Genomic DNA, 14008 nt, shown 5'->3' on the forward strand with positions numbered 1-14008 from the left:
TAGATATCTATGTGTAGTATCATTAATTGTAATTAATATTAATGTATTGACACACGCGTAGCGTACTTGTTTAATATTTTTATAATTAATTTTATTTATATTCAAATAAAATTAATATCATCAGTGTAAAAAGTAATACAGGGTCATACTGTAATTTTAATTGATTATATTTATATGAGAGTCATATCATACTTTTAAAAATTAATGAGAGATTAAAATACAATTTGAAAAGATGAAAAAAAAAAAACAAAGGATAAAACGAAGACAATGACACTATGCTCTTCTATCTATTAAGCTTACACTTAAATAATAGTAATAGAATATTTATATGAGGATCATATCTAATTGTAAAAATCAATATGTGAGAGAGAGAGAGATTGATTTTAGGTATGATAGTTAAACTTTTTTTAAAATTCCACCAATATATTTTTCTTAAAGCAAAATATATGAAAAATTGTAATTAAAAATTATTCAATTTTTTTATATAAATTTATCAATCACACATTTTTAATTTTCCACTAAACAAATGAAAACCACATCAAATTTCTATGTTTAGTGTTTATCATTAATTGTTTCATATATAATGTGTATGTTTCGACCACTAGTTCATATCAAAGTTGTCATACATTATTTTTCTAGCCTTCCTGTCCACGTGTTGTGTTCATATCTAGTCGATTTTTTGGGCTAACGGTATATCGACTATTAAATTTTAATTTTCCAAAAACTCCATATGAAAATTTAATAAGCTAATATCATGTCCTTAAACTTTGTAACTTTGGCGCGCTTCACTCTAGCGACATGTGAGTGCACATGCTATACATGCAATTTTTTAAGGTATTTTGGTGTTTTTTTCACATGGTCTAACTTAACTCTTTCTACCTTCAAATTTTTTTTAATTATTATATTTATTTTTTTTCTTCTACGAGCACAAGATCGAGGGTTTGGTTTTATCAACTAACAAAAGTTGGAATTCAAGGCAATAATGGAATCTCAAAGAAGATGTAGAAAACCAACTCTGAAGCCCAATTTGGTTTTAAAGTATACGACCACTTTGTTTGTGCAAGATTTCGACTGATATTAAGATTGTGTGTCCGAGAACAAAAATAAAAAAGAATGTTATATTATAGTTTGGTAATGAACCAATGTGAATTTTTCCAATTGCGCAATCTTGAAAGTTATTTTTTCCTACCAAATGGAGGTGAAAGTGAATCATGTGGTGACCTAGGTGCGAGTTAAAACAACTACACTAGTAATGAGAGGCGTCATGAAGAAGGCCATGTCCGAAGTGCGAGAGACAAGCACTTATTAAAGGAAGTGTAGTGCATATGAATGGTGTTAGTATGATTTTTGTTTATGTAAACTTTTGTTAGGCGGATGAATGCCAACATAATTTCAATCATATTTTGTGGCTATGAATGAAGTTTGATTATGTTAATAATTTATTTTTCATTCAATTTGTTAATGTAATTTTTTAGAGAGGAAGGAAAAATTCTATAATGTAAATTATGTAAAATTGCACCAAAGATAACATTGTTCAATTTTATAAATTACGTAAACTTGCACCAAAAAGTAATATCATAATAGAAAATGACACCAAATAGAACAATTTTAAATTCTGAAATTTTGCATTCAAACATCAGTAATTAAATAACAACATTAAAAGTACAACATTGTTCAATTATTTGTATTTCACATAGCACCAAAACCTATAGTAGATACCAAACATGTCTCCAACCCCATCTCCGATCTCCATCGCATAAACTATAATATCAAGTCTTTAATTTAATCCCGTAAATTGAAATACAAAATATTTGATAGGCAAAATATATGCTAAACAAGAAACATCAAACAAGTTGATTGAAGTATAAAATCTTCATCTTGAAGACTTGTCTTTGCAAAGGCATCACCAGTTGTAATTCTTGTATTTGTTCCTTCAACGTGACCTCTTCACTACAAGAAAAATGGCAAACAACGCCGCTTTTTTCGCGTTGTTATTGTCACAAAAAAGCGTTGTCGTAACCAGTGTTGTGAAAGATCGCGGTCAAAGACAACGCGAAAAAAGGGTTGTCGTTTTGAGCAAAGACAACACATAAAAAACGTTGTGATATTTGAAAAATACAACGCTTTTTCCGCGTTGTCTTTTTTAGCAACGACAACGCTTTTTATGCGTTGTCTTTGAGTGGACTTTTTACAACACAGCCATTTACAATGCTTTTTCACAACGTTTTTAAAAGCGTTGTGTTTTGCAAAGACAACGCTTAAACCACCTACTACAACGTTTAAAAAGCGTTGTCTTTTCTCAAATAAAAAACAAAAAAAATAAAATTTAATTCACAAATTTTCAATATTATAAATCACTCAATATTCAAAATTTTTAAAAATTAAATCTAATATACAATATTTCAATATTATAAATCATTCAAATATAATAAAAATCATTCAAATATAACAAATAATTGAATTCTTCATGTTCATCTCGGCCATGTGGGCTATACTCTCTGCCTCAAACCGGAGTCGGCGATTAGACCAACTCTCAAGAACGAGTGTCTGCTCTCAAAGAGCTCATTATCTAATATAATATCTTTATCATCTGTGTTTTCAGGTACATCCACGGCAATCTGAAAAGGATCAAAAACCAAATATGAAAAATTAATGAACTAAAAATGTTGAGTGCAGAATTACCAGCAATCGAGACAAGAAATTTTCAGGTTAAATAAAGTACCTGAAGGAGGAGATGTTTTTCCGGGCAGCAGGATTGAATGTCTGTTTCCTTCGCTGGATTTTCCATCACGGCATGGCATCTGGGATTAAAATAACACAAAAAATGGTATTAAAGGCTCTAGGGAAATTATCCTCTGTAAAATTAATGTTATGTAGAAATATTAATTTCATTTCTTTGTTCTCCAAATTAATCACATGATTCAACACGCACTCAAGAATCATATTGGACATGCTGATGGTTTGCAGACAACTATCACTCAACTAGCATGAATAATAAAACACAGATTTATGGGGGAAAAAGGGAAACCCATTGAGAAGTGACACTATACCCACCGAGGCCATACAACATAAATACTTATTTATCCAAACCTTTTATTTAATCTCCTAAGTATGTGGCTTAAATACTTATTTATCCAAACCTTTTATTTAATCTCCTAAGCCACATACAGAATGCAAAATCATATGAAACACATCAAAAAATATCTACTTGCTGATTCAAAACAAGGCAGAGATTTCTCATGAGAGCAATACAGTAGATCTGTCTTCATGTTTCTTAGAGGAACAAAATACAAGATTCACTTTTATCAAAGAAATTATATATATGGAGCTGAATCGAATGCTACGAGCCTAAACCATTGGATAAAGTATGAAATTCAACAAACCACTTATATATAGAATATTCAGTGGAAAAAACTCAAATTTAGATCTTAGAACCATATATGCAACTAAAAAAGTAGATCTACTGAGAATATAAGTCCAACTGAGTTTTAAGGGGAAAAAAAAACAAAAACAAACCAAGAAAATTACATCACAAGCTTGAAACATCGATTAAAACTTTTAAATTACCATAAAAAAAAGATAAACATCACAGAAAAGTCATCTTCAAAATCAACGAAACCAAGAAATTCTGCAACAAAACATTACAGCTCTCGGGCCCTAGCACTGCAATATGTTTATACTTTTGACCCAGCCTGGGAATCCACTAACGGCTCTAAGTTTCTAAGTTTGGTAATTAACAGAAGTACTAAAGCACAAACTTAGAAACAAAACATTACACATCAAAAGTCTTGGGATTTACCTCTCGGGTCTAGCAGAGGCTTCCTCCCTTCTTTTATAGCCTTCCTTATATCTGCCGCTTTCCATGCTGCATACTTCTGTTTCTGCTCAAGCTGTAGGAAAGGGGAAACAGAGAGAACAATGGAAGAAAAGTGAAAAATATACGGTAGAAGAAATCTGCACGATAAAGTGTCTGAAATGCAATGTTGGTCAATAACTTATAATGTAGATTCAGGAATGCAGTGGGAAACCTAGAGTTTGCATTTGTTTCTTGAGTTGAACCATGAATAGTAACAATTGCAGCTTCTTTAGAGCTTCCCTCTCTAGTTGCACTTGATCTTGCTATTATTGTCTCTCTTACTTTTTCTCTTGTTCTTGCACTGACACGTGTACTAGAACTTGCACTGACATGTGCACTGGCACTTGCATTCCCTTCTAGACATTCCATTGCACTCGATTGAGTATTTGGTCTAGTATAATGGCTCATCCACACCCTTTTAGTTAGCATGATGCAATCACTTTGGATTATGCGAACCCTAATTTTTTGGTTTCGAACTCGATTAAACACTGGATTTGCTTAAGTAATGATCTTTTAATCATGTTTAACATTTTAATCACTTCGGATGATGCGAACCCTAATTTTTTGGTTCCGAACTCGATTAAACACCGGATTTGCTTAAGTAATGATCTTTTAATCATGTTTAACATTTTAATTAATTAAAATAATACTTGAGTCGCTACAGTTTTGTGTATATTTTATTTTGTGAGGGAAACTTTCGAAATAGAGTGATTAATTATGATATTTTTAAGAGTGTGAATTATCATACCACTTCATTTGTCAATATAAAAAAATACTAAATAAAATTTATAAAATAATAATTAAATTTTTTCGGCTATTTGATTGATAAAAAATCTGTCCATTAGAGAAAATATGATATCATCTTTTTTTTTTTGCCAAAATTACCCTTATATGATATAGATATTACCATTTTGTTATTTCCTTTGTTTTTTGTTTTATTTTTTATTTTAACATTTCAAATTGCAATTTGGTCCTTCGATAATTTTATACCTATGATATTACTACTATTTGAATATAATCAAATTAATTAAAAAAATATTATATAAGGACGCAACGCGTGCGTCCATACACTATTTATATATAATAGTTAAGCCCCTTAGATAAGGGACACTAATTTTTTTTTTTAAATTGTCATTATGTACTAATAAATATGTAAATTTGATTTTATTTGTACATAATTTTTTTCAACTAACAATTATTGATAAGATAAATAATTTTTCAATTTATTTATGCATTCCTATAGAAAATTTTAAAAAAAAATCATAATTATATTATTTATATATAACGTATAATAATAAATATATTATATTATTTTATACACACGCATCGTGTGTGCCCGATTATGCAGATGCTAGTTATTAATAAAACATTAATTAATTTAAATTGCTAATTATTGATTTTTAGATTTTATAGAAAATATGTTTTGGAAAATATAATAAAATTTTCCTGTGCAGTACAACATAAGATTCTGATGATAGCCCGCCAACTGAAACTCAAGATCCTCAACGAAATACCGATACAAGGATTTGGGTGTCGCAAGAACTTTTGCTTGTTTTATCATGGGCACTACCTGCTCGATGAAATTCCGAAGCCAGGCCTTTCATCTGTTCACAATCTCATGCTCAATCTCATACACCAGAATCGCCATGATGAGTCGATTAGTGTTTTCAAGAAACAGAATCAAAAGGGTCTCTCCAATATTGACGAAGTCGCGGTTGCTGTTGCCCTTAAGGCTTGTCGTGGGGATGCGAAACTTGGTTCTCAATTCCATGGTTTTGTTACAGCTTCTGGTTATATGTCTTATGTTTCCGTGTGCAACTCTTTGATGAATATGTACTGTAAATCACGGGAATTGAGCAAGGCTTTATCGATCTTCGAGGATTTGGTGAACCCGGATACTGTTTCTTACAATACGGTAATATCAGGGTTTGAAGATAGCAGAGATGCATTGTTTTTTGCTTGTGATATGCATTCGGCGGCTATTGGCTTTGATGCGATAACTTATACTAGTGTGCTTGCACATTGTGCTGATTGCTATGAGCTGGATTTTGGGATTCAGCTGCATTGTGTTGTTTTCAAGTTTGGTTTGAACAATGAGATTTTTATCGGGAATGCTCTAGTGACATTGTACTCGAAATGTGAAAAACTTGTGGAAGCAGAAAAAGTTTTCTTTGAAATGCCTCACAAAGATTTAGTTTCTTGGAATTCAATCCTCTCGGGCTATGCTCAGGAGGGGAGCTACGGATCGGAAGCCATTGTAGCATTTATTCAAATGGTGAGAGGTGGCATGTGTCTGGATCATGTCTCATTTACTAGCGTAATTACTGCTTGCGGCCAGAAAGGAAACTTAAATTTTGGGAAGCAGGTGCATACTTTGTCAGTGAAAAGAGGGTACAGAACACATGTTTCAGTTTGTAATGTTCTGATGTCATTGTATTCAAAGTGTGAGATTGTTGGAGATGCCCTATTGGTCTTTGAGAATACTGTTGATCGGAATGTAGTTTCGTGGACCACAATGCTTACCATAAATGAGGCCGATGCTGTGAACATATTTAGGGAGATGAGAAGGCATGAAATTTATCCAAATGATGTTACTTTTGTTGGGTTAATCCATGCCATAACAACAAATAGTATGGTGCGAGAAGGCCAAGTGGTACATGGATTATGTGTCAAGTCAAATTTCCTTTCAGAATTGAATGTCGCAAATTGTTTCATTACTATGTATGGTAAGTTTAACTTCCTGGAAGAATGCATTATGGTTTTTGAAGAGCTCAACTACAGAGATATTATATCATGGAATGCTCTATTATCCGGATATTCGCTAAATGGTATGTATCAAGAAGCTTTACAGGTGTTTTTATTGATTTCGTTTGAGTCAAGACCAAATCCTTATACATTTGGAAGTGTCTTGCATGCAATTGCCTCATCTGAATCACTTTCTCTAAGGCAGGGCCAACTTTGTCACTGTTTTATAAGAAAACTAGGATTGAATACCCATCCAGTTGTTTCTGGTGCACTCCTTGATATGTATGCAAAGCGTGGGAACATATCTGAATCCCAGAAGATCTTCAGTGAGTTGACAGAGAAAAACCAAGTTTCTTGGACTGCTATAATATCTGCCTATTGCAGGCACGGAGACTATGAATCAGTCATGAATTATTTCAAAGAAATGGTTATGGAAGATGTGAAGCCTGATTCAATCACATTCCTCTCAGTCTTAACAGCATGTGGTCGGAATGGAATGGTTGATACAGGGCTTGAAATTTTCAGTTCAATGGTCAATGACCATTCTATCGAACCCACACCTGAGCATTATTCGTGCATTGTTGATATGTTGGGCCGAGCAGGTAGGCTGGATGCAGCTGAACAGTTCATGAACCAGATTCCTGGAGGGCCAGGAGTATCTGTGCTACAAAGCTTGTTAGGTTCTTGTAGGATTTACGGAAATGTGGAGATGGCCATGAGGGTTTCTAATGCTTTGATTGCTATGGAACCCAATGAATCCGGTTCTTACGTACTAATGTCTAACTTATTTGCTGAAAAAGGGAAGTGGGAAAAGGTAGCAAAATTGAGGGCCATGATGAGAGATAGGAGAGTGACAAAAGAAATAGGATTTAGTTGGGCAGACATCGACCATGTCGATGATTCAGCGTATTTGCATGGATTTTCGTCGGGTGATAAGTCTCATTCGATGTCTAAGGAAATCTATTGGATGGCTGAGTTTTTAGGATCAGAAATGAAAAGAAGAAGAGAATACCATGCAACATTTGATACTAAGAAACTGGAATTTTCGGAGGCCTTGATATCTTCAAGTTGATCACTCTCTGAAAAGAAAACAAAACTATGTATGTTGCAGGTATGGTACCATTACCTTATGAGCTAATTGTATTACCAAGTGAGTCACAGTCAAGAGATGACATCAAAAAATTGCTCAAATTCAAGAACTCAAGAAATCTTCGAGTTGATTTTTTGGCTTCTAGTATTTCTGTTATCAATATTTGCATGTTCATTCAGGATGTGTATTATAACATTGATTACCAAAGCCTGCTAAAAATTATATGTGGCGATATGTCTCGATGTCATTTTTTTTATGGTCTCATCGATTTTTCAAACCAATTCTTCTTGTATACTTGTTTTTGAATCATATACCAATGCAACTTCTGAACAAGTATACTGATTGAAAATTAACTGAGCATTGCCGGCTCAACAAAAACTCAGTCATTTGTATATTCTGGGTCCAAAATGCATCCCAAAAATGAACCGACCGTGGACATTTGTTTATTGAGCTCGGTGATGGGATGTTGTAGCATACCCAACCTGTGATTTGTCTCCATTCCGGAGTAAAGACCATTGAGTAGGCAGTGTGGACGGGAGTTTTTACAGTATTCTGCTTAGTTTCTGCATCTGTTACTGATTATGATCGAAGCTACAACAAAAACACAGAATATGGAGTCCATGTCTACATTTTAGCTTGCAACAATCCTTTCATAATCGTGAAAAAGAATACAGTGTCTCTTATAATGCAATTTCACGAAATACATGGCACAAATTGCTTAAAGCATGTTTCAGCTCTATTTTCTGGAATAAGCACAAACTGCAGCTAACTCAAGCTCATATGTAAAATAATAATCCAAAAAATAAATTGCTCTGTTACCGCTGAGAAATTCCAAGAATCCCTCATCTTGAAGTCAAGGACTGCAACTTCTTCTCGTAAAGCTTGGCACGTCTAAGGGCGTCTAACGCCTCAGCTTGATTTCCCAAACGTTTCAAGTTCACTGCCTTTACCTTCTCAGCCTTCCACAGTTCCATTAACTTATCTCTCTCACTGTTACTATGATCGACATTGGACTTGGGTGGCTCCGTTGTTTCTGCATCACGATATGTATTTTGGGCATCTTCCAATCCAAGTGACCGCAAAGCAGACAATAGTTGAGGATCGAGAAAATCCTCGACACTAACATCATCAACTGGTTCAGAACTTTTAGAAGAATCCAAAGATTCCGAGTCCTGCAACTGAGATTCAAGGGCTTTTGCCAATTCTAATTCTGCGTCAGCTTCTGCTGTTTTTCCTTCCCTTCTAAGCTTCAGTGCTTGTCTCTTATGATTAAGGGACTCCTGCTGTAATTTGAACCGTTCACGACTGGATAATGGTTTCACTGCAGAACTAGTATTAGCCTCTTTCTTATCCGAGGAAGAGACTTCACTTATTGAAGGATTATTAGAGTTGGTGTTTGTATGAGATGTTTCCTCCACACGCTTTTCCAAGAGCTTTGCCTTCCGAAGCTCCTCCTTTGCTTCAGCCAATTTTCCTTCTCTTTTCAAGGTGACTGCCTTCCTCTTGTGAGCCAAGATTTCTGTTTGGAGGGAACTAAAATGCAGTTGAGTATCTGCAGCCTGAGAGGAAGTCAATTCATGAGTAATTGGCTCATCATTCTCACGAGGTATCTCTTCAGGTTTGTCAAGTCCAACATTTTCTTGGTTTCTTGAATCTCCAATTTTGTTCTCATGCAGATCAACCGGAAGGGATAATACGGTATTTTGGAGGGCATCAATGGATGCACTTCCTTCATTATTTCCATATGAAACTTCTGGTTGTGTTGCTTCTTCATATGCTTGCAATTGTGCCTCCAATGATTTTGCCATTTTCAGCACTTCATCAGCCTCCTCGGTCTCCCCTTGGCGTCTCAAAGTGAGAGCTTTTCTTTTCAATGTTAACAATTCCCTCTGGATTTCACTCTTACTTTTTCTAGGTTTCTCAGCTTGGACATCGAAAGTAGATTCTATAATAGAGGATCCACTCCTGTACTTTGAGCCCTTGTCTTTTTCTTTATATGTATTAGATGAAATTTTCGCATTATCTTCATCCTCCCACCCCATGTTCTTCAAAAGAGAGAGATAAGATGGATCATTCATATCTTGATCAGTCACTTCCTCTTCATCTCCGTCACCGGAAGTCATATTCCCCTCGTCAGGAATCTGCCTGTTTCCACTACTTGGCCGTGTGATAGAGGGGGTTTTATTCATATCCTCAAGCTGCTCCTCAAGAACCTTAGCCCTTTTCAGTTCTTCTTCCGACTCATCCAATCTCCCTTCCCTTCTGAGAGATAGAGCCTTTTTCTTCAGGGATATAAGCTCTTTTTGGATGGCCAGTTTACTCCTGCGGGTATTGTTGGCGGGGTTCAAATTTTCGACAGTTTCCTGGGTTGAAAAGGACGGTTCACCCACAGATTGGGAGATGGAACCTTGGTTAACTATGAAAGATCCGTGAGTATCAGAGTCCTCGAGTTCCTTCTCAAGTACTTTTGCCTTCTTTAGCATTGTCATTGCCTCTGCAGTATTACCAGCCCTTTTTTGTGTCACAGCTTCTCTTTTTAAAGATTGAACCTCAATCACTAATGATTCCCTGTTAGAAATCACATTCTTGTCCAGAAAATCCCCACTCTTGGTATCTTCAGTCCAACCCAGTGATTTCAAAGCAGAAGCCATTTCTGGATCATCCATATCTTCATCAGTCACCTCAAAATTACCATGAACACCGAGATCATCGGGAAGGACTACAAACTGATCTAAATCAAAATTAACATCAGATTTAAATCTTGCAGAAAAGTCATTGTTTTCATCAGCCGCCATACCACGCATCAGTAATGATAGTTCATCGTCAGAATCATCGGCCTGACCCAAAAGTTCCTCCTCCTCTATCTTTCTCTCAAGAACTTTTGCTTTTTTCAATTCTTCCTTGGCCTCAATGAGTTTCCCCGCACGCTTCAGTTCAAGAGCATTTTTCTTATGAAAAATAACCTGAGATTTTTCAACACTCAAAGCTTGGTTTTCTCGATGAGGTTTCTGTGAGACTTCTTTAATGAGAGCAGAAAGCTCACCCTCCAAAGTCAATGTCACAGGCTTTTTTTGAGTGTCACGAAGATCTAAGTCTGACCATCCCAATTCTTTGAGTGCGGAGGAAAGATCATCCTTTTCTTTAGTAATCCGTGTAACTGACTTATTCTTTTCAATGGGGGCTTTAAAATCATCTTTATTTTGCTGAATATCATCCATGTTACTTGATGATAAAGCCTTTTTGCGATTTTTTCTGATAGACAACTCCAGCGCTCCAGCCTGCCTTTCTAGTTCCTTTCCCCTTTTAAAGGCTCTCAATGCTTCTTCAGATTTTCCTTCAGCTTTTAAAGTTCGATAGTTATTCTTTTCAACTAGAGCTTGGTGCCGCAAGTCTTCAGGGGTAGCTGCTCCAACATCTGAAAATGGTTGAGCAGGCTGCTCAAGAGAGAGATTTCTAACTATATCTCCTTCAACCTGAGAAACTATTTCTTGTATGTTCGAGCATGATGCACTGTAAGCAGTTTTTTGAGAAGTGTTGTCATTACCCAAAACTTGGTTAAACATTTCATCCTCTTTCTTTGAAGTGAGTTTGGAGCCACCTGCAATGAGAGACACATGGTACAATGAGATACGATCTGCAAGATTTAGCATATACTACAACCTGGGAATTACAGAATCTTGACAACTCCATTTCCCAATCAAGATAGACATAAAGATTTGGTACTTAATTTCTGTATTTCATCAGCTGAAGGGAATTTAGAACAGCAGGCATACAACGTTTTCAAAATCCATTCCCAGTTTTACTCACAAGACAAAGGATTTCAACAAAATCTCTCTATCATAAATTTGAAAGATGAGTAATCTAAACAAAATTTGGAACTTTTCTCACCAAACGGTCAATGTAATCACATTAAATTACTGTAAGGATCAGAAAGTCGCTATGGGTACCCAGTCAAGTAACAAAAAGAGCTCATGTGACTAGAACATCGACCAAAATCATTTGCACAGATTAGACTACGGCATCTACAGCCAATCGTGGAGTAAGTTTATTTAGAAACACCATAAATTGTATCACTTTCAGTACACAAGTTTTAGAATTTTCTCTAGTAATAGAGCAAATTTATATCTACTCAGTAAAGTGTATTAAAATAGCATTTCAAAAAGTGATCCAATGGTGTGCAGAGAATATATTATGCTATTTACATAACCCATTTGTTTAAATAAAATCAAGAAATGATATCATGCTTTACTAAAATAGTGATAAATCTGGTAATATAAAGAGCCAGTATCCAAGGAATAAATTACAGAGCAAGTAAAACACGGACTAACAACAAATCAACAGGAGAACCACCATGAAAAGAGTCAAATTTTCCATAAATGGTAAAAATTGATATAAGAAAAGATCCCCAATCGAAGACAAATAGTGGCAACATAAAATTTACAGCGCTAAATTAATCTAAGAACAGATAACACAACCTTGAATAGTAATAAAGTAACATAAGTTTGAAAAAAATACCTTTCCCAGATCTATTTTTATATCCATAGCGCATTTCAAATCGCGCAGCCTCTTCTAATGCTTTGCAAGGTTCACAAATACGCACCGGTGAATCACCTTGTCCACGTAACACCATTCTTGGCTGGGTACAACTGTTACAGAACAGGCCCCCACACCTGCGGCAATGGTGCTGAAAATTCATTGAGAACTTCAATAGTTAACAGCGAGTGGAATTCAGAATATTCATGGGGTAATTCTTACAAAAGGAGAATAATAACAGTTTTAAATGAGATCGAAGTAAGATATGTAATCTATGCAGTACATTTAACCAACTTCTTCGGAAATATATGTCAACCTAGATGATATTTAGACTGCCAGATACTTAAAAATATATGCTATAAGAAAACATCGAAATCAGAGAAAGTTCTGCAACCATGAATAATTGCATAATGCACCTCAAGAACACAATTTCTACCACCGAGCCCAATGCCGAACATCCCATAACCGATTATTAAGCAAAAATATGAAGATCACCACTTCAAGATCATTCAACAGAACCCAAAAGAAACAATACGGGGGCCAGGTGCATATATATGTCTGTGTAAGTGTATATATATATATATATATATATATATATATACACATATATCAGAATAGAGATACTAGGTAGCTATCTAGCTATATCAAATTAACTATCTTAATAGATGCAAGGGATAACAAGACCTTTTCGAATCCACATCCAACTTATACATCATTTTATGATGTAATAACGCAATCAAGGTCGCGCACACTTGGCCACGGATCTAGACTTGCCCCTGGACCAGCTAGAGGAGAAAACTAAAGCAGCCACTCATAAATGATAGCTCAATACACCAAGAACCACTAAACCCCAGTAGGAAAAAACATCTTCAACATGGGTATCAGAGAAAACCACAAAAAAAAAACTGATGGGAATCGGATCAGGAACTGAAAACAAGAAAAAAAAAACCCAGAAGTCAAGGAAGATGATGAACTAAAGGGACCTTGCGGTTGATGAAAGTGAACTGCGATGAACATCCCTGGCAATGCGAGGCGTCAACCACCCAATTATTCCCCCTCAGAGATGGCTTCGGCGGCAAACCAATTTTCTCCAGCATCTTCCCCCTTTTCCCTTGTCGCTTCTTCGGTTAATTTTCAGATTCTTTGATCCTCAGCGCTTCTCGGAGGCGATAGTGATGGATTTTTTCATCGATCAAACATTATTCTTAAACAGAAAATCACAGAAAGATCAAAATATGGGATGGATAATTCATTCGTACGTAGGGGCCGGTCGAATCTTCTATGAATTTTCCTCCCCAAGTCCAGGCTTCTTAGCACCCAAGACGACGTCGTTTCCAGGATGTCCTATTTGGGAAAAATGAGCCATACCATATTTAAAACAATAGACTCATCTCCAAAGACTTGTACAATGGGCGAGTGGGCTTTCTCCTTATAGCATGTTTAACAATTTGATTAAACTTGTAATTAAAGTCTTTGCATGATTCAATAATATTACAAAGACACCATTTGGTTTGAGTGATAGGATAAGTAATACATAGATATGTAATATAATGTAAATTAAAAATAAATAAGAAAAAATAGTTAGTACATTATTTGATTTGATGAATAGATTGTAATTTATTTGATTTAACTAATGTAAAATTAATAATTAATAAATGGATAAATAATATGACGAGAATAACGCAAAATTAAATGGGATAAGTTATACATAGATTAATAATACATCCAACCAAACAATGCCTAAAAAAACAAAGTGATAACTTGTGGTATAGTGATTTTGTAAT

At 35.1% G+C, this 14008-nt stretch overlaps 2 protein-coding genes across 2 annotated transcripts; one reads left to right on the plus strand and one right to left on the minus strand.

Annotated features, from left to right (window-relative positions):
* Positions 1–5273: 5273 nt before the first annotated feature.
* LOC140875557 (pentatricopeptide repeat-containing protein At4g32430, mitochondrial) lies at positions 5274–7892 on the plus strand. The gene has a single exon (XM_073279273.1). The coding sequence runs from the start codon at positions 5328–5330 to the stop codon at positions 7671–7673; it is 2346 nt and encodes a 781-aa protein (XP_073135374.1). The 5' UTR covers positions 5274–5327; the 3' UTR covers positions 7674–7892.
* Positions 7893–8321: 429 nt separating this feature from the next.
* Positions 8322–13556, minus strand: LOC140879216 (uncharacterized). The gene is made up of 3 exons (XM_073282892.1): positions 13208–13556; positions 12207–12375; positions 8322–11289 (listed from the first exon to the last, which is right to left on the minus strand). Exons 1-3 carry the CDS (start codon positions 13319–13321, stop codon positions 8534–8536), a joined length of 3039 nt encoding a protein of 1012 aa, XP_073138993.1. The 5' UTR covers positions 13322–13556; the 3' UTR covers positions 8322–8533.
* Between the last annotated feature and the right edge of the window lie 452 nt (positions 13557–14008).

Source organism: Henckelia pumila, chromosome 1, assembly GCF_033568475.1.
Source record: "Henckelia pumila isolate YLH828 chromosome 1, ASM3356847v2, whole genome shotgun sequence".
Taxonomy (NCBI): Eukaryota; Viridiplantae; Streptophyta; class Magnoliopsida; order Lamiales; family Gesneriaceae; genus Henckelia; species Henckelia pumila.

Coding starts and splice junctions, on each gene's coding strand:
- LOC140875557 (XM_073279273.1), top strand. CDS start 5,328: ATGATAGCCCGCCAACTGAAACTCAAGATCCTCAACGAAATACCGATA.
- LOC140879216 (XM_073282892.1), bottom strand. CDS start 13,321: ATGCTGGAGAAAATTGGTTTGCCGCCGAAGCCATCTCTGAGGGGGAAT. Junction 12,376..13,207: donor TCACTTTCATCAACCGCAAG/GTCCCTTTAGTT, acceptor ATGAATTTTCAG/CACCATTGCCGCAGGTGTGG. Junction 11,290..12,206: donor TAAAAATAGATCTGGGAAAG/GTATTTTTTTCA, acceptor CTCTCATTGCAG/GTGGCTCCAAACTCACTTCA.